At 41.9% G+C, this 20,937-nt stretch overlaps 1 protein-coding gene across 2 annotated transcripts; it reads right to left on the bottom strand.

Moving 5' to 3' along the window:
- Positions 1 to 165: 165 nt before the first annotated feature.
- XPC (XPC complex subunit, DNA damage recognition and repair factor) lies at positions 166 to 20,552 on the bottom strand. 2 transcript variants are annotated; one of them, XM_084635345.1, is made up of 16 exons: positions 19,825 to 20,552; positions 16,362 to 16,554; positions 15,184 to 15,302; positions 13,459 to 13,582; positions 12,428 to 12,512; positions 10,756 to 10,913; positions 10,388 to 10,505; positions 8,634 to 8,723; positions 6,895 to 7,794; positions 6,214 to 6,374; positions 5,997 to 6,078; positions 5,314 to 5,448; positions 4,460 to 4,629; positions 3,970 to 4,063; positions 2,961 to 3,050; positions 166 to 1,969 (listed from the first exon to the last, which is right to left on the bottom strand). In XM_084635345.1, the coding sequence occupies exons 1-16, from the start codon at positions 19,937 to 19,939 to the stop codon at positions 1,757 to 1,759; spliced, it is 2,847 nt and encodes a 948-aa protein (XP_084491471.1). In that variant the 5' UTR covers positions 19,940 to 20,552; the 3' UTR covers positions 166 to 1,756. The 2 variants fall into 2 exon arrangements, with proteins under 2 accessions (XP_084491471.1, XP_084491472.1); XM_084635346.1 differs by lacking the exon at positions 8,634 to 8,723 and having other exon boundaries at positions 19,825 to 20,547.
- Between the last annotated feature and the right edge of the window lie 385 nt (positions 20,553 to 20,937).

The following is a 20,937-nucleotide window of genomic DNA, read 5'->3' as shown; positions in this document are numbered from 1 at the left end:
AATCTCAGCTTTCATTAAAAGCATTTCTAGTCTTTGTTCAAAAAAAACTTAACATAAACCTTAAAAAGCTCAAAGAACAGAATGTAAAGAAACGCAAATTTACATGTTTTGAACACTTAGGACTGGTGATACTGCTGCTGTAATACAAAAATGACAACTAAGCTGTCTGAGGTCACTGCTTTTTCCTTTAATAATTGTTCATTGGGAATACAGATAAATGCACTAAAGAATGACCCATAGAAATAACAGGGACCATGCATAGGATTGATCTTTGCAAACACTATTTTTTTCCAAAAATTCAGTATAAAAATATTTTTCTAAATATACATAAGTACTAAAGCTTTTTTTCCTTGCATTTTTAACCTCTCTACTGGGGTTATGAGTTTGAGCCCATGGCATAAGGCAAGGAAGCAGCAGGCTCTTAACATTGCTGCATTCCCTCCATAACCAGGAGTTTTCTTAAAGAGAAATTTAGGTCTGTTTAGGCCCAACTATAGGTTTTCTAAAAATAATTAGTCTAGATCAAGTACTATTTCATTAAAAAAAAACCCCATAAACAGTTTGCATGGATTTAAACATTCTTTTACAGTGTTTAGAATACAAACCCAGAACTATGCTAAAGAGAGAGAAAGTGAAACTTGCTATAGACAATAGGTAACAGTTTCAAAAGTGCTTAAGTCCCACTGACTTTTACTTCTGGCAATGGCGCTCTTGCAAATTTTGCCCCAAACTGAAAGTTCTTGGTCTGCTTTTGTTGTCCAAGCTATGCCATATGCAGACAGTAAATAAACATTAAGGGTGAAAAGTTATTTTAGTTAAATGATAAAGGCGGTGATGTAAAAAATCAATAGCACCTCAAAACCTGGCAGATCGCTAACATTTACATGTTTTGCAAAGGACAGAAATTTCTTAAGTGTAGTTTTGACTTATTTTACTTTTCAGTCCTTGATCTTTTCCCTGCCTCCATAATCCTTTTGAGAGCGCGAGAGAGAAAAGTCTTGAGATAATTTGGGACACTGTCATGTTGCATTTTTTAAAGATTTTTTTTTAATCATTTCCACCCTTGTGATGATGGACTACAAATGGGAATAAAAATTTATTGCACTGCTGATTTGAAACAATATGGGTTAACTACCAATAGCGATAATAGGCCAGTAATAGAGTGCAGGAGGGACTCCTGAATAGCAGCTACACATGCTTCTGTTTGTTGGTAAACAAGACTTGTGGGAAGGAGATTGTGAAAGTGATGCAGCAATAGGTGTACTGCAGGGGTGACAATACTTGTCAAAGGGGAAGAACAGCTGCAATGGGTCACTCTTGTGAGAAGGATATGATATCTACAAATCTGTCCCTCAAAGCTCCACAGATAAAAAGGTTACCCATGACTCCAAAAGAAATGATAAAATAAATCCAGTTTCACCTTTATAGAACTCTCAATGCTAGATCAGAGAGAAGGGCTTGACATTACCCTGTGGAAAGAGTCCACCTTTGAGCATCAGAAATACATATATACAAGAGAGCTGAAAGCACACACTGGTTGGTATGCTCCTGTTGTGATGTATTTTTATCTACCTCCACATCTGCTCTTTGCTCTATTTATATAATTTTGACTCATTCAGTATCAAGCAGGCAACTGGTAGAAAACATCAAACATTTTCTAGCTTTGAAATTATTTACAAGATAGTTTTAAAGAAACCAACCACCTTCATCCTTGCATCAGGAAATTGAACATAAAGAGTTTAGGCCTGGGTTCTGGTCATAACTTCTCAAAGGGGAACAAGTGTGCTACTTCTCCCTTCTTTTCCCGCTTGCTCTTTCTGCCTTTTTTCTCTTTTCTTTGTTCCTCCACTTGCCGATTCAGAGGCCAAGAAACCACCACATCTTCAGCTGGAGTCTTTGAACTTGGCTCCCCTTCTTCATCAGAAGAAAATCCAGCTCCTTTCTCAATCATGGATCCGGATGCCTCACTCTGGAAAAAATAAGCATGAATGTTAGAGGCAAACTTGCCAAACCCACAAAAAAAAAAAAAAATGCAGAAATTGGGCTTGTTTTTGGCTTAATTGATTTGGGAGTTGCTTGTTGGCTAGTTTTTGGCTTATAGCTTGTTTGGCTTTTAGCTTGTTGCTATTTTTTTTTTTTTTGATTGGCTCCTGGCAAGCAGAGGGGAGATAGTCAGCGAGGCACAGCAGGCCCACCACAGTCCCACACTGCACGCTGGGGGGATCTAGTCACAGTGTTGGGGTTTTTAGGGATTAGCTTGTTTTGGCCTTGTTTTGAAATGGGATTAGTTTGATTTTTGCCTTATTGTGAAAGCCTGGGTGCTTATTTACCATGTGAAAGTTGGCAACTGTGGTTAGGGGGTGTTTTTTAAGAGTCCTTTTTTGTCATAATAGTCTCATCACCATGGAAGATGCTGCTCTAGTTATCAGGAGTGATCTATAACAGACAAGCGGTACATTTTATGTAATTCTCTACACAAAGCAGTATCAGTCCATGTCTCGTATGTGCAGCATTAATTCAAGTTCAGAAAGAATATTCACTAGTCAAGAGAGTGTAAGAATAAACCGGCTTTAAAATCTGACTTATCACCGAGCATGATGAAAAACATATTTAAGGACAGAATCATTTCACTTCATAACCCAAACCAACACAGGTCACTTTATGCCTCTGAAAACTACATTTGTGGTTTGGACTAAGAAATCCAAAATATGAAGTGGATATGATGTCAGAACAATAGAGCCATAATATAAAACCATGTTGCCTGGTTGCAGAGTGCTCGTGTTATGTTAAACAAGGATGAGATTTCAACTGACATGATTGAGCTAAATTCTTGTTCCAAACCCAGTACAAATTCCACTGCTACCATTTTCCTGACAGTCTTAGCACTACCTGGCAGGCAAATTCTGCCTTGGAAAACTCCTTAGTCCTTACAAGTAGCAGATATACACACAGATTCTTACCTTTCTGCAGTAGCGTTGCTTCAGTCTCTCTCTTATGAGAAGTCCTTTTGTCAGCAATTTCCAGTTACCCAGTGCTCTCTTCTCTCTTTTCTATGTGGAATTGTTATTTCAAAAAAAGAAATCCTTAAAGTCAGGAATTCTGATATATTCAGAACCATACAAACAGTCTTTGGTGTTTAAACAAAACGGAGAAATTCTGTATATTAATTTAAATGTATTGCATCACTCCTGAGCATTCAGTAGGCCTATTAACCAAACATCATTATATTTTAAGAGGTATCTGTTTGTACAGGAATCATTGTATTTATTCCATCATATAACTTTATACCATTTTACTCACTATCAGCAGCCAACATGGCTTTTTGCTGTCACATCTCACAAACTAAGCAGTGTCTTATATAAGTATTTATGTAGGAGGCCCCAAAAGATCATCAGTAGATGCTGCAGGATATGGGGCATTCGTCTCTGAGTCAATACTGAATTGGGCACTTTTCTCAAAGTCAGTACTGAATCAATGCCCCACTATCCAGGGCTGCTGGAGGGGCCATCATTTGGATTAAATGTAACACCAATATCATGGCCATTTATAATTATTTGTGAATGAGCAGGGTTGCTGACCCTCATTCCCTGGCAAATTCCAACTTGGATAATTATATTATGCCTAAAATTTAGCTCAGGGTATGGATTCTTCACTTTGTTTTGAACAACCGTGTAACGTTGCTGTGTGCTGTTAAACAGCTGCTGTGGTCCACCTCAGAGATGGCTGCATTATTATAATGGATCACGTGCATCCCTGCAGTTTGGATATCAGACAGAGTAAAGTGCTTTAGGAATCCATCTGGACAAGTGGTTCTACTGAAATGTAAGATTGTGACCACTACACATTTACATTGGCTCAGCTCTGTGTTTAATGCTTGCAACCCCGTTTGACTGTTATTTTACATAACTGTAAGTGAAGGTGACTTATTGTTCAATATAAAAATAAGGACCCTGTGAAAACAATTCTCACCTCCTTTTCCTTCTTTTCTATCTCTGCCTGTTCATTCTCCCAGGCTGCGACGAGCACCTCTTTGTATTCTTCACAGACTATGTAGCCATCAGTACTGGAAAGGAGAATACATTCACCTATCAGTTTATGCACCCACAATATAGGCCAAGTGCTGGAGGAAGAAAGGAAGCAGGCCAATACGTATCGATGCATCATAGACCGAAGACTACTGAGTATTGACAGAGAAAGCAGAGTATCTCACATGATGCATTTGCAAGGGTGGTTTCCCTACTCTTCCAGAGCAAGAGCAGGCTGCTAATGGAAATGAAAGGACATGTGTTGAGCTGAATTCTGTGATGTCATGTGCCACAGCTTGCTCTGAGGTGTCCTGCCTCTACAGCAGCTGACAGAGAAAATGGCATGGAATATACCCTTAGCATGGAGCACCCACCATGCAATATACAAAAATCCTCACAGGTCAAACAAAACAGAAAGCAGGCACATCACGTACACTGGGTGTGAGTAGCCACCGTGAAAATCAAATCCAGTGATGGCTTGAACACAGTCAATGTCCAGTTTCCGTGCCACTCTATGCAGATTGGGAAGTTTTAGCTGCACACAGCCTATTGGTAACATGCAGGGCAGGAAGAGATACACGTTTCCATATTCATTCCGGGGAACCTGTTATTGAAAAATGAAAATAAAAAGTGAAGCCTCATGCTCAGTCAGGAGATGAATGGAAATTCCTGCTCTTATTCAGAAATAGATACATTACAAGTATCTGCTTAGTTATCCTTATTCTGAGTGTCTGATTAGCGACACTGGCAACAATTCTTTAATATTCAGGACACAAGCCATATATTCAGACATTGGCCACACTTTGCAACTACATTTTAGCTACATAGACAACCCTGATTTATGGTTACCATCTGTGCTTTGTAACTATGGGCTTGAAAATTAAAAATGAAAATTAATCCAGAATAAGGTAGGATGGGAATTTCAAGCAGATTAACTATTTACAATTTTCTCCATAGGTGGATGCTCTTACACTGGAAGAGAGTGCCTTATTCTGAATTAACTTAATTCACTTACAAAGTTAATCAAGAATAACTCCGCATGTTTGCAAGCCCTGAATTGCAGGCACAGAACTCCATAATTATTTCCAATCATAAAAATGGAGGCCTACTTAAGGTGGGACTAAAATTTGGGCACTTAACCAATATAATCTACAAATCCCAGAACTTTGGGATCCAGAAGCTGATCTACCTCTAACACTCAAAGATGCTCTAGGAAAATAAAGCCTATGTCCTTGTTCCAGATTTTTGCATTCAACACACACACCGCCCTCTCTTCCCTCTTGCCTACCCTTCCATCCACTGCCACAGGAGGCTGGTACTCCTCCGTCTGCCACAGGCCAAACAGCCCCAAATCATCTTTCTCCCTGTTCGAAGGCTCTGCCAGTCGTGCTTTCCTTGCCTGGTTGGAATATCCTTTCACCATCTGTGCAAACACAATGGCTGCATTTGTCACACTTTAGAAACAAACAAACAGACACTAATCTGGGATCTCAGATTTTATTTGGGAGACCGAAAAAGAAGGGTCTGGGAGGAAAGGGGTGCTCATTCCATAGCTTTGACATCTGTAATTTATAGCTTATGCTCGATGCACCTAGGCATGTTGTGAGCAAATTGGGGCCAAATCCTCCAATTCAAGGAAGGGTCCTGGAAGGCTCTGAACAGAATCAAACGAGTGCAGTTCTGCTAGGCAGGAAGCCTCCAAACAGGGATGGTCCCTGAGAGTGTGAAGAACACATAGTGGAGTTCTGGGTAGAGCTGGTACACAGCTGGCTGACGGATCCACAGCAGCAGGGCAGCTCCCTGCAGCCTGGAGGGAAAGAATTGCATCTCTCTGACTCCTCCCACTCCCCTCACCGCCCTGGTCACAGAGTCCGCTGTGCAAATCTTGTCTGTGCAGAAGGTATAAAAGCAATGACTATTTATCCAGAGAGCGCAGTCACATTGCACTGACATGATTCCAAGCTCCCTTACCTTATAGGGCACTTCCCCAATCCTCACCACGCGAGCTTCCTTCAGCCAGGTGTCCCGGGAGTGCAGTGTGTGCACACAGTCTCTAAAGAGGCCAGAACAAAGCAACTGTCTACACTCTTTCAATGGACTGCAAAAATACACAGAACTGTCTTGCTGACATTCAATCAATTTAGCTACCTGTATAATTTTTACAATATGACAAGCAGGTAGGTCTCACCTGGAATATACCGCCTCTCCTCTGCAGTATCCTAGGATAGCAGCAGTCTCAGGGTAGATGGCCTCATATTTCAGGATATGCCTCTTCAATGCATAAAGAGGGTGATTTTTATACTCTCCAATGGCTGTCGGCAGAGGTTGGTCTTGAAGCTTAACTAGAAACTGTGTGAACCATGCAAATAATAGTGAATTCAATGATCTTTTGCATTTTACAAAAATTTACCAGCATTTTACAAAAAGACGACAGATTGTATTATAAACTTGATCGGGGGGAAAAAAAAAAAAATCAGAAACCCATACAAAAGCAGGTAATCCAAATGACCAAAGGCATCCCTGGTGTATCTCCTTTGGTGATGATGGAATTACACCACAGATTAACTTGGTTCAAAGTGTTTCATGACAAGGGCAATGCTATTCTATGCAACAAATTACAAATGGGGTTGTCCTCTGGATTTGTTCTCTCCAGATTCTCTTCTAAACAGCTTCCATTTTATTTTATTTCTTGTAACATACACATATGTTCCCAGATTTAAAACACCCACATATGAATACAGCAAATATTCTGGCACCAAATCCCAGCATCCCTTCCAAGGGAAAATCTCCCAGGGAGCTTTGCCAGACTCAGGATGTCAGAATTTGGCTCTCAGTATGAAATGACACTGAATGTCTGGTGTCCATTTACCTCCCTTTCTTCCTTCTTCTCTCTTTCCACAAAGGGGCTTCTATATGGTTCCAGCGTGTCTTCCCACCACTGAGGATCCACACGACATTTCCTTGTCGAAGTCATCCAGGCTGGGTCGTACCTTTGTGTTACGTCCTTTACATGCCCATTGCTGTCAATTCCCACAATATAGGAAACTGGCTTGGTGGCATATTTAAAACACAGAGAGGGCTGGCCAACGATGCCACGAACACAGTCCACACACACCCACCTGTCTTCCCGCTCAACAAAGATTTCCAACCACTGATCTGTGCCTGTCACTTTCACCACCTCCTGCTCCCCATCATCGTCACTAGAGATTATTTTGTTCCTCTTCCTGGGTGTATTAGAAGAGCCTGGAGAAGCTGCTTTTGCCAGCAATTGCTCATTTCCACCTGAATTCTTGGGCCCTTTTGGTTCGGAAGACCTGGCTTTCCTGCTATTTTCAACTACTACCCTTGCTTTATGGGGCCCTGATGTTCTCTTCTGCCTCTTAGAGACAGTTTCAAAATCCTCATCAGAGAAATGACTGTCTTCCTCCTCCGAAGCCTCAAACTCAGAAACACTGCCCTCGTCACTTCCACTCTCCTCTTTGTAAGACACTTTCAAGGTCACTCTTCGTTGGCATTTGTTTCTGGGCCTGCGTGCTCCTTCCTCTTCCCCCTCCCCCAAGTTGCTTTCATCATCGCTGGATTCCTTTTGTTCCTGGCAATCCTTGATCACCCTTGACTTACTTTTCTTTTTGGACCCAGAGGTGTTTGGTTCCTTGTCAGCTCCTTCACTCCCTGACAGAGTTTCCTGTTGCTTGGCTCCTTTGCAGGAGCTTTTTCTTGACGGAGCCTTAGGTTTTTTGGCAGAGTGCTTCTTGCAGGAGCTCTTGCCCTCAAAACAAAAGAGAGGCGATTTTGATTTTTCTAGAATAAATAATGTTTGTCTAACAAACTCCAACTTCCACTAACTGGGTTAGGTGGAAGCAGAACAAAGTTTTGTGAGTACAGTAGTCCTGTTAATATGCAAGCTTTAGGGAACCATAAACCTAAAGTCAAACAGCTGGGTAGGGCCATTTGGTGGGCTTCAAGAGGCTGTGTTCTGTGTTCCCAACCCAGAGATGAGAACACTGCCTAGATACACAGGCTGGCTGTCTTTAAAGGATCTGAGCTTGTTAATTAGTCTCCATCACAGATGTCAGAGATGGAAAAGACCTATTGGATCATTCAGTCCAACTCTAGTTTCATCCAGCCTAGTTTTAAAAGTCCCAAGCAACTTGGTCTCCAAAGAAAAGTGGTGGAAGACATTCTACAGCTTAAATCCTTGTCTCAGTCGCATCAGTTCAACTTGAGGTGTGGCTTTAAACTTATTCAATTTATATTGGTGCAAAGGCTGTGTGGACACTCTTATTTAAGTTTAAACCTCGTTTATTTCTATTCATCTTAATTTGAAAAGAAACATGTATAAACTAAACTGAAATAAGACATTCAAACCAAAATAAGAGTGTCCACACAGCCTTTACTGTTAGCTAAATCAGTTTAACATCACATTTTACGTTAAACTCTGGCAACTCCGCCCTAATACAGCTCATTGTCAGGAAGATTTCTCTGATATTCAGCCTATTTTTTCCCTCTTCATTAACATCATGTGACTCCTAATGATCACCCTCTGGGCCAGAGTGTGGACTCCTAAAATAGTCAATTCCTTTATTTCACAATCCCAATTAACCCTACCTTTCCCGCTGGCTCTTTCAGGGGAATGGGTCGCAAAGACAGCACAAGCCGGCAGAGCAACTGTAACGCTCGTAGAATAAGTAAAAATATCTGTTTAAGAAAAAAGAAAAAACTTGAGGGTTGGGGTTTTTTTTTGGGGGGGGGGGGTGGTTAAGTATGAACAACTAGCTTAAAACCACATTGGAGCCAGAGTTCAACCCAAAAGTCAAGTTTCATCCAGATCTTTAACCTGGTGCAATGTGTGCTGATAAAGATTCATTTCAATTGTCTCTGGTACTTACATTGCACCCATTACTACAGTGTCTGAATGTCTCACAATATATGTATTTATCCTCACAACATCCCCATGTTATAGATGGGGAACAGAGGCATAAAGAAGTTAAATGACTCCCAAATATTACAAAGGAAGTCTGTGGTGGAACAGGGCCTTGCACCCTGTTCTCCCAAGTCCTAGTCTACTGCCCCAACACTGGACCATTTTTCCTCTCAGTTCCTCATTCCTGAGGTAAACAGAGCTAAAGGAGACAAAGTGGCACCTCTTTTAAGGATGGATTGAATAAATTATGTATGCTAACAAGATGTTACTATATAGAAACATCTGCCATTCATATGGACACTGCAATGGTAGTTTAGTGACTGTAACCTAGTATCAGTGGTGACCTGCTGACTGTTTTGTTATGTGGGAGTTCAGCAGAAATGGGCAAAAATAGATAAATTCAAACCAGAAGTGTTCAAACTCAGGCATGGTTCACTTTGTCTGTGGTCCTCTCCCGCCAGCGTATGTAAGCTTAATTCCTCAGTTCCTAGCTAGAGGTATTTTTACATCTCCAGCCACAGCAAAGACATTCTACAACTAGACGAAGGCTGCAATTTCCCAGGTTTCCAAGGAGCATGACGGAGTTGTGGGCAGAATGCCTGCAAAATGGCAGTTCATATGCTGCTCTCCCAAAGGATGGGAAGCCTTCCCTCAATGTTCGGTTTTCCGCTCATGAATTATTTTTCTTTAACCAGCAACCCCTATAAGAACTGGAAAGACATGACTAGTTTGCCCCTACTCCAGTTCCAAAGTCACAGGCTGACTTATTGCCAGATGTCTTAAAAAGTAGTGGTCAGTTAAAGCCTTCAGGCTACTCTAAATCACATCTGGCTGCCCTTGGCCTCAAAGGGTCATTCTGACTGCTGAGGATTGCCTCAATGCAGTAACACCTTCATCACAACTCTTTTTTCCAGGTAAACCCCCTAAACTGGGAACCAAGAAGGGGCTGTGACCCCCTAGGAATTGCTTCACAAAAGAGGAATAGGGAGCTGGTTAATCTGACTTTGTAGTTGCTTTGCACTGCCAGAGCAGACTCAGGGGTAATGATTTTGAACAATGCACATACTTATTGTGAAGCCACCAGCATCAGGACCAATTACACATTAAGGCAAGTGGATATTGCCTAGAACAGAGGGCCAAAATCATCAGGCCTTCAGTTGGGTACAGCTTAGAATCAAGGGCTAACCACAGCAGGATCCCAGTGGGTGCTTCTTCAGGTTATAAGGCACATATGTCATTCAAAGCACCAGGGCTACGTTCAAAACAGGAAAAAATAAAGAGAAAGCTGAGGCCCAGAGATGATCTATCAGTTTTCTTCAAATCCAGCCCCACTCCTTAAGCCTAACCTGCAACCTCTACAGCAGCAATTCTACCCCAGTGATCTGGCATCCAACCCCAGCAAGTAACCTTGGGAGCTTCCAGACTTCAAGTCACTCACATGGATCAACTCTTCATCATCTCTTGCAGCATAGATGGCGAAGCGCCTCTCTAAAGTGGACTGCAGGCTCTCTCGATCAACAGAGAGTTCAGCGTTGATAGTGAAGGTTGCAACAAACCTTGAAGAATGACAAATTCACCTTAGTGTCTAGTTTCCTGAATAACTTCTTCATAGTTCACCCCTCTTTTAAAAAAAAAAAAGTGTGTGTGGGGTGGGGGGGGGGTGGGATTTTCCCCACACTAGTATTTAACAAGATAAATCACTTGAGTCTGGATGACTACACTCATTCAGCTTGATCTCTCTCCTTGTGCTGCATCAAAAATTCAATAATTAACATGAGAGAGCTAGATTACAAGGAAGGTTCTTACCATTTCACCAAGTTGGAAAGGTAGAGAAGGTCTATACGACCTGCAGGCACTTTAGTGAAGTGGGTGGGAATGATGGAAAAGCCAATAGCCTGAAGATCTGGCTGGTTGCAGACCCTGTTCCTATGGAAACCATTTGCTAGCAAACATAGTAGGTGAACCTGGAGCAGATAGAAAATAGGTTTTAAGATTGTACCAAACACACTGGCTGTTTCAATGAATGACTTTACTCCTCCATCAACAGCCAGGGATAGGGCAAATACAAAGGCTCTTCAGCTAATACAACAAGCCATATTAATTCAGGTGCAACTCCATTACAGTTAACATACCAGTGTGAATCTGACCCAATAGCTATACGAGGAAGGAGATACCAAGATTCTCAAAGGAATTGTGGCCATGTAAGCCAGAGGACAATGTGGCCTTTTGTGACTACAATTTCTGTGGCCTCCGTTGGAATTCTGTCTTCAAATTGTCAGTTCTAAGATCTTTGTTTCAATTCCCTCTCCATGGCACAATTATTAGGGACGTGAAATAAAGATAGCTAAAAAAGGAGGAGCAGATTTTAAACTATACCTGAAATTAATGCAAAATGAAATGCCAGTTAAGTTCCCTTTTTGACAGCCATGCATCCATCTACCATCTGGAAACACTGATGAGCTTTGATTTAAACACTTCACATCGTTTGTTTTCTAGGACTAGGCACAAAACAGATACAAAACCAACTTTGTGTCTTGAACATTTGAAACAACTGTCATTGCTTCACCTGAGAGCAGAAGCAATATTCATCTCCAAAGACAATTTTGAAGTCAAAAGCTAGTCCTTATTTTAAGTACTTTTCATTGTACTGGATTTCCCACCCTTTTCCCATAGCCAGTACAAAAACTGGAACAGAAGCTGGAAGGAGATCTGCCAATAACAAAACAATGGTAAAATTATGTACTTATGCCTTCCTAATTTAACTCAATGTATCTAGGTACTTATCTGGCCGCTTTCATCGTATCTGTGCACTACACAATAATGGGTTTATTCTTGCAATGCTCTTGTGAAGTAGGAAAGTCATATCCTTGGATCTAGCAATAGGAAACTGAGGCACAGAGGAAATCTGTGTCAAAACAGAAATTGAACCCAGATCTCCTGAGCTCCAGTGCTTTGAACACAAGGCCATCTTACCCTGCTCCAGAGGAAGGTGCTCCAGAGGAAGGTGATAAAGGCCCTGATCCTCAAAGGTATGTAAGTACTTAATTCCCATTGATGTAAATGAGAGTTAGGTGCCTACATACCTTTGAGGATCCGGATCAAAATCCCTTTCATGCTCATCAGTATCACCAGCCTCAAATGTGATGAATAGTTTAACTCCATGAATATGAGTGGGAATCACTCCAGTTCAGTAACTAATCCTATATACACCACTGACATCTATTTTGTTCCTGAATTCCAGAAATGCAGATTCTCCAAGCGGCAGGGGATTCCAAATGATGATCAGAGAGAAACCTGTATGTGAATTTGATTGGAACTTTGCTTTCCTTTTTCCCTTTAGTTTCTAGGCATGTCCATGAATCATACAGATTAGAATTGGCTCTAAATGTCATTGTGCCTTTTCAAATCACATACCACAACTGTTCCGAAGTCTTCATGATCTGTACCCTCTCTGCCATGTTGCTTCCGTGACCCTCACCTTATGCGTATCTTCATGAACCTCCTTGTTGAAGCGTTTCATCATTCTCCGGAGATAGGTCTCAAACTCAGCTTTCCTTTTCTCTCTGCAGTGTTATAAAAAAATGAATGCTGTAATACCCTGTGGACCTACCATTCCAGATTCCTGACCAGGACTCGGAATAATCAAAAAAGAGAATGCGTCAGAGAATCAATTCCAGGTTTTATGCTAAGATCTGTGCATGCTTTGGGAGAATTCAGTCAATTCTATGCAAATAGTCATGAGGTGCAGATGTGATTAAAAAACTGTGAGCACTATATACCTTACTATTGAGACTTAGTGCCTTGATTTAAAGAGCTGCCAGTGTAAGGAGGTACAAACAAACAATAAAAAATACTTAATACTTATTTAGCACTTTTCATGAACTACCTACCTACTCAACCCTCCCAAATACCCATGTGAATTAGGAAAGAAAAATTCAGCATACAGGTAACACGATTCCACCTATAACTAGTATTCATATATCTATAAGACCAGATGTAAATTCCTAGCCTCACTACCCAAACTTGTGACAGGATCTAAGAGGGCTGCTGCTAACTGAATTTACTGAAGGGGTACTACTATATTAAAAATGGGAAAAGACAAAGAAGATATATACAGTCATAGTACTGTATAGTTACATTACAACAGCCCCAGATCTCAAACCACTTTACAAAAGTAAGTATCCCTATCCCTATACATGGGGACACAGAAAGGCATAGTGAAGTTAAGGGCTTGATTTTCTAAGGTGCTGTGCACCCTGAGTTCTCACTGACTTCAATTCAGGTTTTGGATGCTCAGCACATCTAAAGATCAGGGGACAGATCCTCAGCTGGTCTAAATGATCATAACTCCAGTGACTTCAAGTCAATGGCGCTATGACCATTTACCCCAGCTGACAAAGTCATACAGCCAGACAGTGACCAGAGTTGGAACCTGAGAGGTCTCCCAACTCCTGGCCCCCCTGCTCTACCCACTGGCCTATGCTGCCTCCTCTGTATAACTGATCTTACCTTCTCTCTCTTTTCTTTGCCTGCTCTGGAGTTTCAATCTCTATCTCAACTGGTTTGCTGGGCAACACTAGCGCAGGAAGGGCAGCAGCTGTTCCTGATTTATCCAGGACAGGATCTTCAAGTTCTGGAAATGTAAAATTAAAATTAATACCCATGGAATCAATGGCCCTGGGGAGTCTCCTCTCTGGTTCACCTGTTCAAACATAGCCAAAGTTGAACTGCCAAAAGTCACTGCCATTTGGTGTCTCTTCAGTAACCTGTGTTAAATGAGCAGATATTCTGTATCTAAGGTATTCATGAAATGCCAGTCGCTTTAGTATCAAGGTATTGACACTGTCCAGTTTCTAGCAGACAGGTCTCCCTTTCACAATACTACCATCACAATCAACCCCCTTTAGCAGAAAGTCCAAAGAACAAATCATTACTTCAGAAGTGGATTGAGGAACACTGGTGGAGCAGCATAAGGGAAGCTTTGCATTGCTATGGGCCATGCTGTGTTTGTTCTGGGGACACAATACTTAGGTTTCAGAGTTGTCTCGATGGCACCTTACAGGAACAATAAATTTAGACAGTTATTTGTAAAATAATCTTCATTAGTATTTTTTGAACTGGGTACTCCACATTAGGTAGGAGCTGAGAATGCAGCCTTCTCTACAGCACTGCTGCCCTATTTAAAGTACCATGTTCTGGGACTCTACCATGTGTTCTGTGGTAGAGGGATATTATTACGTACGGTAACAATGTCAAAATTCTACCATAACTTTGGTATTCTTAACTTCACCCTCTGTCTGTTGGAGCTCCTCTTCCCCTGGCACCTTATTCCTACATTGAGGCTAAATCCTTCTCTATCAGTTCAAAAGCACTGACAAGACTCAGGAGTGTTTTTAAGTAGGGAGTTCACTTTAGTAGGCATGCATTTACAGCTAAAATACAATACAATTCTGGTCTTCATAACCTGGTTTGATGGTCAACTAACTGGTATCTGACTGAATGACTTAACTTGCCCAGTCTCCATCTCGATCTCAGTAAATCACAGTCTGATTCTTCTGTTGGACTCACTGTAAGCTTCTCTCGGCATAAGGTGATATTTCATATTTACAAATAGCTCAGGGAGTGCCACATGTTGGGTAACAGCATTGCTACACGTTAATAGGTATCAGGTGCATAAAGATGCAGAGCTGTTCTGCTCACAGACACTGGCAGCTAAACTAGGTGGGTCTTAGTAACACCAACTACCATACATAAAAGGGTCCCTAGTGTCTTTCTGAGGCAGACTGAATGAGGGGCAGGATAGAGAGGTTCTGCAGGGAGCAATCCTAAACTCAGGGGCAAATTCTGCTAGGAATCTTATGTTATTTAAGTAAGCAGTAAAGGAAATTCTAGAAGAGGGGCAAGGCTGCCCCTTTATCCACTGTTTGTGGATGAATAATAGGAGGCTAAAATGCCACCCGCTGGTAAGTATATTGATTTTAGTTTGGATCCATCTTTAAACACCCATGAACACTGGAATGTTCAAAATCTTGATCTGTATATTAGATTAGATCCTTTATAATATTAATAGAAGAGATTCAATTAAAAAAAAATCTATAGCTGTAATACTGAGTATAGAAACTATCTGAATTCAAGATTGGTGCACCAGAGTCAAATAAATCATCACTGAGAACAACAGTATATGACAATATTTAGAGCATAATAGTTGATAAGGCCACTGTAAAAGACTGTTACCTTCCACATCCTCCCACTCATCCTCACTTCCATCTCCATCATCATCTTCATCCATTTCTTTTTTAATAGTTGATTTTCTCTTCATTGTCGTCTCCTTCTGAGAGGGGCTTGGTAAAGCACTATAAAGATTACAAAAGACAACAAAAAAAGGCTTTAAGAGTTAGTGTAGTTTGTTTGCTAGTTTGTTTAAAAATTGGAGGAAAACAACATTAAAATAATAGAAAAACAAATACAATATATCTGTATTAAAAATAACAGCTGCAAAGCTTTAAAATATTTGACAAGCAAACTACAAATGCAAACAATGCATCTGTACTTGTAAAGTAAAATATCCTACCATAAATAGAGGTAGAACAGTAAATATAGGGAAATATTCTTCCCAGTGCAGTATGTAATGTTAGGTCCCCATTCTGTAAGGATCTCCAGGGAGATGGATACCTGCACCCTCAAAAGATCCCAAATCAACAGGGCTCTACATAGATGCAGAGGTTCTGTCTCCATATAATATTTTGCAGGATCAGGGCCTTAAAGAATTCAAGAACTGTTAATCTTGCTGAAGCATCATCAGTATAAAAAGAACAGGAATTAGAACTGTCTGTTTTACTATTTTAGTAAATTTTGTTCAGGTTGGCCAGTGAAACAAGACTGATCAGTTTCACTTCCTGCTATTAGTCCACACAAAAGCTTCTTTGACATTTTTAAATACAAATGTCATAGAATCATAGAAGTGTAGGACTGAAAGAGACCTCAATAGGTCATCTAGTCCAGTCCCCTGCACACAAGGCAGGATTATTACTTCCTTTGTTGCAATTTAAGCCCATTTCTTCTTGTCCTAGGTTACATTCCTCCTCCCTACCCTCATTTAGGGACAAACAAACCTGAATTTTTGGCCTAAATTACTAGGCAACTTCCATATAAAATTTAAATTATTTGCGCTACATAAAACTCGAAAACGTCTCAAATATTAGCTTTCCACCCAGAATGAATTCCAACAGCCTGATCCTGCAAACAACCATACACCTGAATAATTATGCTCAAGTGCATAGTGGAACTATGAGGTTACTAGTGTGAGTAAAGGAACCTGTGTGTATTTGCAAGATCAGGCTCTAACTAAACACATTTAACAGTGAATACAATATTGTCCCAGACTATTATGCTGATGCTGTAGATTAACTTACCGGCACGTTTCCCCTTTGTTTTTTACAGTTATGTTATTTTCCTCCTTCGCTACTGATTTTCCTCCTTTTTGCCTTGAAGATCTACCTGGTAGGCTATGAACTTCAGTGTCACAATCTCCTTTCTTCTTCTTATTTCCACCAAGAACTTTTGAGAGCTTCTTCTTCATACTGGGCTTTTCCTCTTCAAAATCATCTGCAATGGATCAGAGGGGAAAAATACATGTCAAAGAGCGAAATCCTAGCCCCACAGAACTCAGTCAATAATAAAACTCCCATCAACTTCAATGGAGCCAGCACATCACTCACAGGTTGCAGGGGAAAATGCAGGCTTAAAATGAACACACTGCCTATGAGAATATTTTCATAACAAATGTGAAGTGTTTACCAAAAAGTGCATTTGAAGCAAAAGTATCAGGGAAATTTAGCAGCCCAAAATACACAAGATGGACAATACCTGCCCTTACATATGATGGTGGATGAAAAACAAATATTGTTCTCACCTATCTCAAAAGAGTTACTTTTCCCAGACAAGTGGAATTTTGCAAGATGGATTTAAAGCATTTCTGAAGATTCTCCTGTAACAATAGCAAGATGCTTTCCTCATCACAGTGAAACCACTGAGCCCACTGTGATGGGTGCACTATGTACATATGAGATGGGATTGATGGGCACAATCCCGTCATGCAATGTGCCAGGTTTTCCTCCTTTTTCAGGATATGGCATGGCTCCACAGAATTTATTTTATTTGGTATCCAGTATATAGGAATAGCTATTTTATATCTATAAGAGGTTTCCAAAGCCACTCTATGTAAGGAAAAAAATGCCAGTTATTTAATCCCTTATGGGTTATTACATATTCCAGGGAGACTGCTGGTGTCCAAGCTGACATACACACTGTTCCTGAAAACACTCACATATATAAGTTACTCTAATCATGCATGTACTCCCTCTGAAGTCAATGCATGAGTAAAAGGGCTATTTGCATGAAGTCACTTATGTGCTTAACTGTGTGCAGGATCAGGCCTACAGATCAATGCATTCTGGGTCAGTATAGCAGAGAAACACCAGCCAATGTACGGTAATTTTGAAGGAGATGATTTTTTTTTCCAACGCTACATTTACAGTAATTTACTAGCTGAATATTCCTCTGCCTGTGGCTGTCCGACATTCACCTCATTAGTTTGTAATGATCCCACTTTGGAGAAAGCTTTGAAGGTCACTTTTAAGATCCTCTGCATGTATAGAGCTAGCTAGGATTAGGACCTAGATTTTTATTTCCTAATGAAGTAGAGATTATCTGTTATAAAATTACAGCTTCTGGAAGTCTGAGAGAAGCAAGAAAACTGGAGAGATCTCTGTTGACTCTGTTTATCAATTTTACTGAAACAAGCTTTCTTATTTCAAGTCAATTCACATAGGACCAAGCAATTGCAAACCAGTGCAATTGTAAATACATATCAGAAGCAGAGTTGCCAACTCTTATGATTTTATTGCAAGTCTTGCAGTATCTGCTGCTGAAGGCACAGCAGAACTCACAACCCCGGGGGGAAAATGGGGGGGGGGTCTAAGGTGCCCCTTTGCACCCTCTTCATACTGGACTGCTATGGAAGCTAGAACAACCCCCAGCGTAACATAGGCAGTCAAGCAAAACTTGAAAATGTGACCCAAATGTACGATAAATAATAAGTAACAACAACACTCCAGAAGGCAAACAAGACAACCTTCTTATGTTTTTACAGTCTCATGATTTTTAAGCCAATCCCATGCATTCTGGGGGCCTGAGTCATGGTTCTGAACATCTGAGGTTGGCAATACTGCATGAATTGGTGGGCATCCACAATGGACCCTATTCTGAGACCAGTAAAATTGGTTCAAATTCAATGAAATTTTTAAAAAACAACCTTGTAGAGAAAATTTACTGAGGAGAGAGGCTTTTGTACTTTAAACATTCCATTTAAAAAAAAAAACCAAACACACAAAGGTCCCAATCCTGTGAACTGCTCTGTGACACCACACTCCTGAGCCCACAAAGTAGCCTCCTGTCTTTAATAGGGTTTTACATAGACACCAGGGTCCAATAACATTGTATCAAGACCTACACAGATTCCAAAACCATTATTTCTTAAATGGTGTGTTTATGAGAGGCCTGATTTTCTGAGGCTCTTCAGGTATCCTCAACTCTCACTGAACAGGAGTTAAAGGTGCTGAGCACTTTGCAGGACCAAATCCAATATATTGGACAGAGCAGTCACAAAAAAGCAGGACACCATGTGAAAATTTAGGGTCTCTCTCACAAGTTAAGGAATGATACAGATTGCTTGGAACTCTCACCACATCATCTTCTACACCTATGTGAAATCCAGAGAGAAATTATGCGCACGGAAGATGTGGTGAAGGAGTAGAAGATACCATAGCATAATATTAATTATGAGCCTGAGTGTTGGTTGCACAAGAAATACAGGATCAGGCCTTAAGATTTTATAGAATTTCTTTCAGTTAGCCTTTTCCACAAGCAGATGTACAATCAAACTCTACTATCATTTGATTTAAGAATGGCCTGAATTCCATGCTTATATTTTACACAGAGCATAATGCCCTAAAGATCTGTTGAAATGACATACATTTACTAAAAGCCACCAGCAACAATCCACCCTAGAACTTTCATTCTTCTTAGCTGCACCTGTCAGACCAAATCATTTGATCCTGCCTTCTTTCATTGTGACAAAGGAAAGGTTTAGAAACCTTGGATTGTCTACCGACAGCAGTAAGCACTTCTCTAAGTTCTAGAGAGGAAACTATCTTGCTTAGGTAACATCTGTATAATTTAAATGAGGCGGACAAAAAAATGCTAAATCAGCCATGATCTCATGACTACATACTGTATAATAGACAACAGATCAGCAGATGGAGTGAAATACAAACACTACACTATTTAGTGGATATGAAAACAGATTGTGTTTTTAAAGGGGGTATATCTGCTCTTTAAAATATTTCAAAGGCTCTATTCAGCTCTAAACAGACAAATAGAGACAAAAACAATTCTAAATAAACTTTTACTTTTTTTTTTTAACTCCTACAAAAACCCTACAGGAAAACGGATGTTACAGAATGAATGCAGCTAGAAATAAACACTAAGGGGGAAATTTGGTTTGTTCTTCACAATCTAATTAGAAATGCACTTTGGACAGCAGGCCAAAGGCTTGCAAAAACGGTAACATTTAAATGAGGGGAAAGTCCAAAAAATCAAGTGAGATTTTAAATGTCCTTCAGCATAGAGGGAGCATTTTAAAGTCATTTTTAAAGTAATAACAAAGGAGCATGTTGGGGGAAAGTGGCAATCTCCCTCCCCCACTCTGCAATCTGGTGCCAGGTGCTGCTTCGCCTTCATTTTATATTCTCCATGATGCTTATGCAACAGCTTGTAACAGGCTCTGGCCAAGAGAGAGTCTATTTCTACACTCACCCTCTGGTTCTTGCCTGGGAATTTGGGGGGCCCTGGTGGCTGCTGCAGCAGGCTCTCCCTTTAATTTCTTGCTGGCAGTCTCTTGCTGCAGGGAACCTTTGCGCTTCTTTCCCATGCTGTTTCCTCTTCAAAGCTGCGTCTTTCAAGGGGTGCAACCAGAGACCGGCGGGGGACACAAAGCAAACACGGCGGAGGTGAAGGCAGCCCGCCCCTCCTTTGGCAAGGCCTTTCCACGCTTTCCCCGCCTCCGAAGAGCATGTGCCCCCGAAGTCTCCCGTAGCCGCAGAGAGGCCCTGGGAAGGCCGGGCTGGCACAGCCGGCTCCTACCTCTGCTCTCGCCTCCCCTTCTGCCTGACGTCTCTTCCGGCCCGGCCGGCTGGGCTGCAGCCCGCAAGGGCGGGAGACAGCGCCCGTCACATCCCACTTGCGCAAAGCTGCCTAGGGCAGGATGGCGGGGCGGCCGTTGTTCTGTGCGGGGCGCTGCAGGGGCCCGTTGGACGGTGCTCACTCGTGGCCCCTTCTTGGCAGAGGTTGTTCCCATTGTCTCCGCTCCGCCCCAGTCCGGGCGAGCGCCGTGTGCCCATTGCCTGCCCCCCAGGAGTGACTGCGGGCAGGGGCTGGCGAGCTGCCCCGGTCACACGTGCCGGTCGCCCGGCTGAACAGCCCCGAGGCGGCCTCGCACTAACACGTCCCCCGTGCGCCTGCCGGAGGGCAACGCTGCTGAAGCACTTGGCCACTGCGGGGCAGACAGGCCTTGGGCTGACCCACGCTGGCCGCTCCTGCGCCTACTGAGGCCGTTATAAAGTAATTCCAAAGGAGCCTCAGTTTGCCCATCTGTAACGTGGGTCTACCAGCATTTGCTTCCCTTCGCCACGCCCGTTGGGAGCCCAGCGCTACACCCTACCTATCCCCCTGTGGCGGTCAGGGGAGCGGGGAAACTGAGGCCCAGTGACCGGCCCTGTTCGCATAGAGCGTCTAGGGCAGAACAACGCGGGGGGAGGGGGTTGGGGAACCATTGAGAACAAGCCTGGGCGCCCCCTGGCTTCTCTCTCCCTCGCCCTGCCTGTGGGGCGGGCCCAGACAGCGCCCGCCCCGCCCCGCCTCTGCCAGCCA

Source organism: Lepidochelys olivacea, assembly GCF_965140295.1.
Source record: "Lepidochelys olivacea isolate rLepOli2 genome assembly, chromosome: 7".
Lineage (NCBI taxonomy): Eukaryota > Metazoa > Chordata > Testudines > Cheloniidae > Lepidochelys > Lepidochelys olivacea.
The sequence above is the reverse complement of the archived record's forward strand: the minus strand, read 5'-3'. Positions and strand labels throughout refer to the sequence as shown.

Coding starts and splice junctions, on each gene's coding strand:
- XPC (XM_084635345.1), bottom strand. CDS start 19,939: ATGGGAAAGAAGCGCAAAGGTTCCCTGCAGCAAGAGACTGCCAGCAAG. Junction 10,914..12,427: donor TTCATGAAGATACGCATAAG/GTGAGGGTCACG, acceptor TATCTGCTCCAG/GTTCACCTACTATGTTTGCT. Junction 10,506..10,755: donor CTTTCCAACTTGGTGAAATG/GTAAGAACCTTC, acceptor TCATTCTTCAAG/GTTTGTTGCAACCTTCACTA.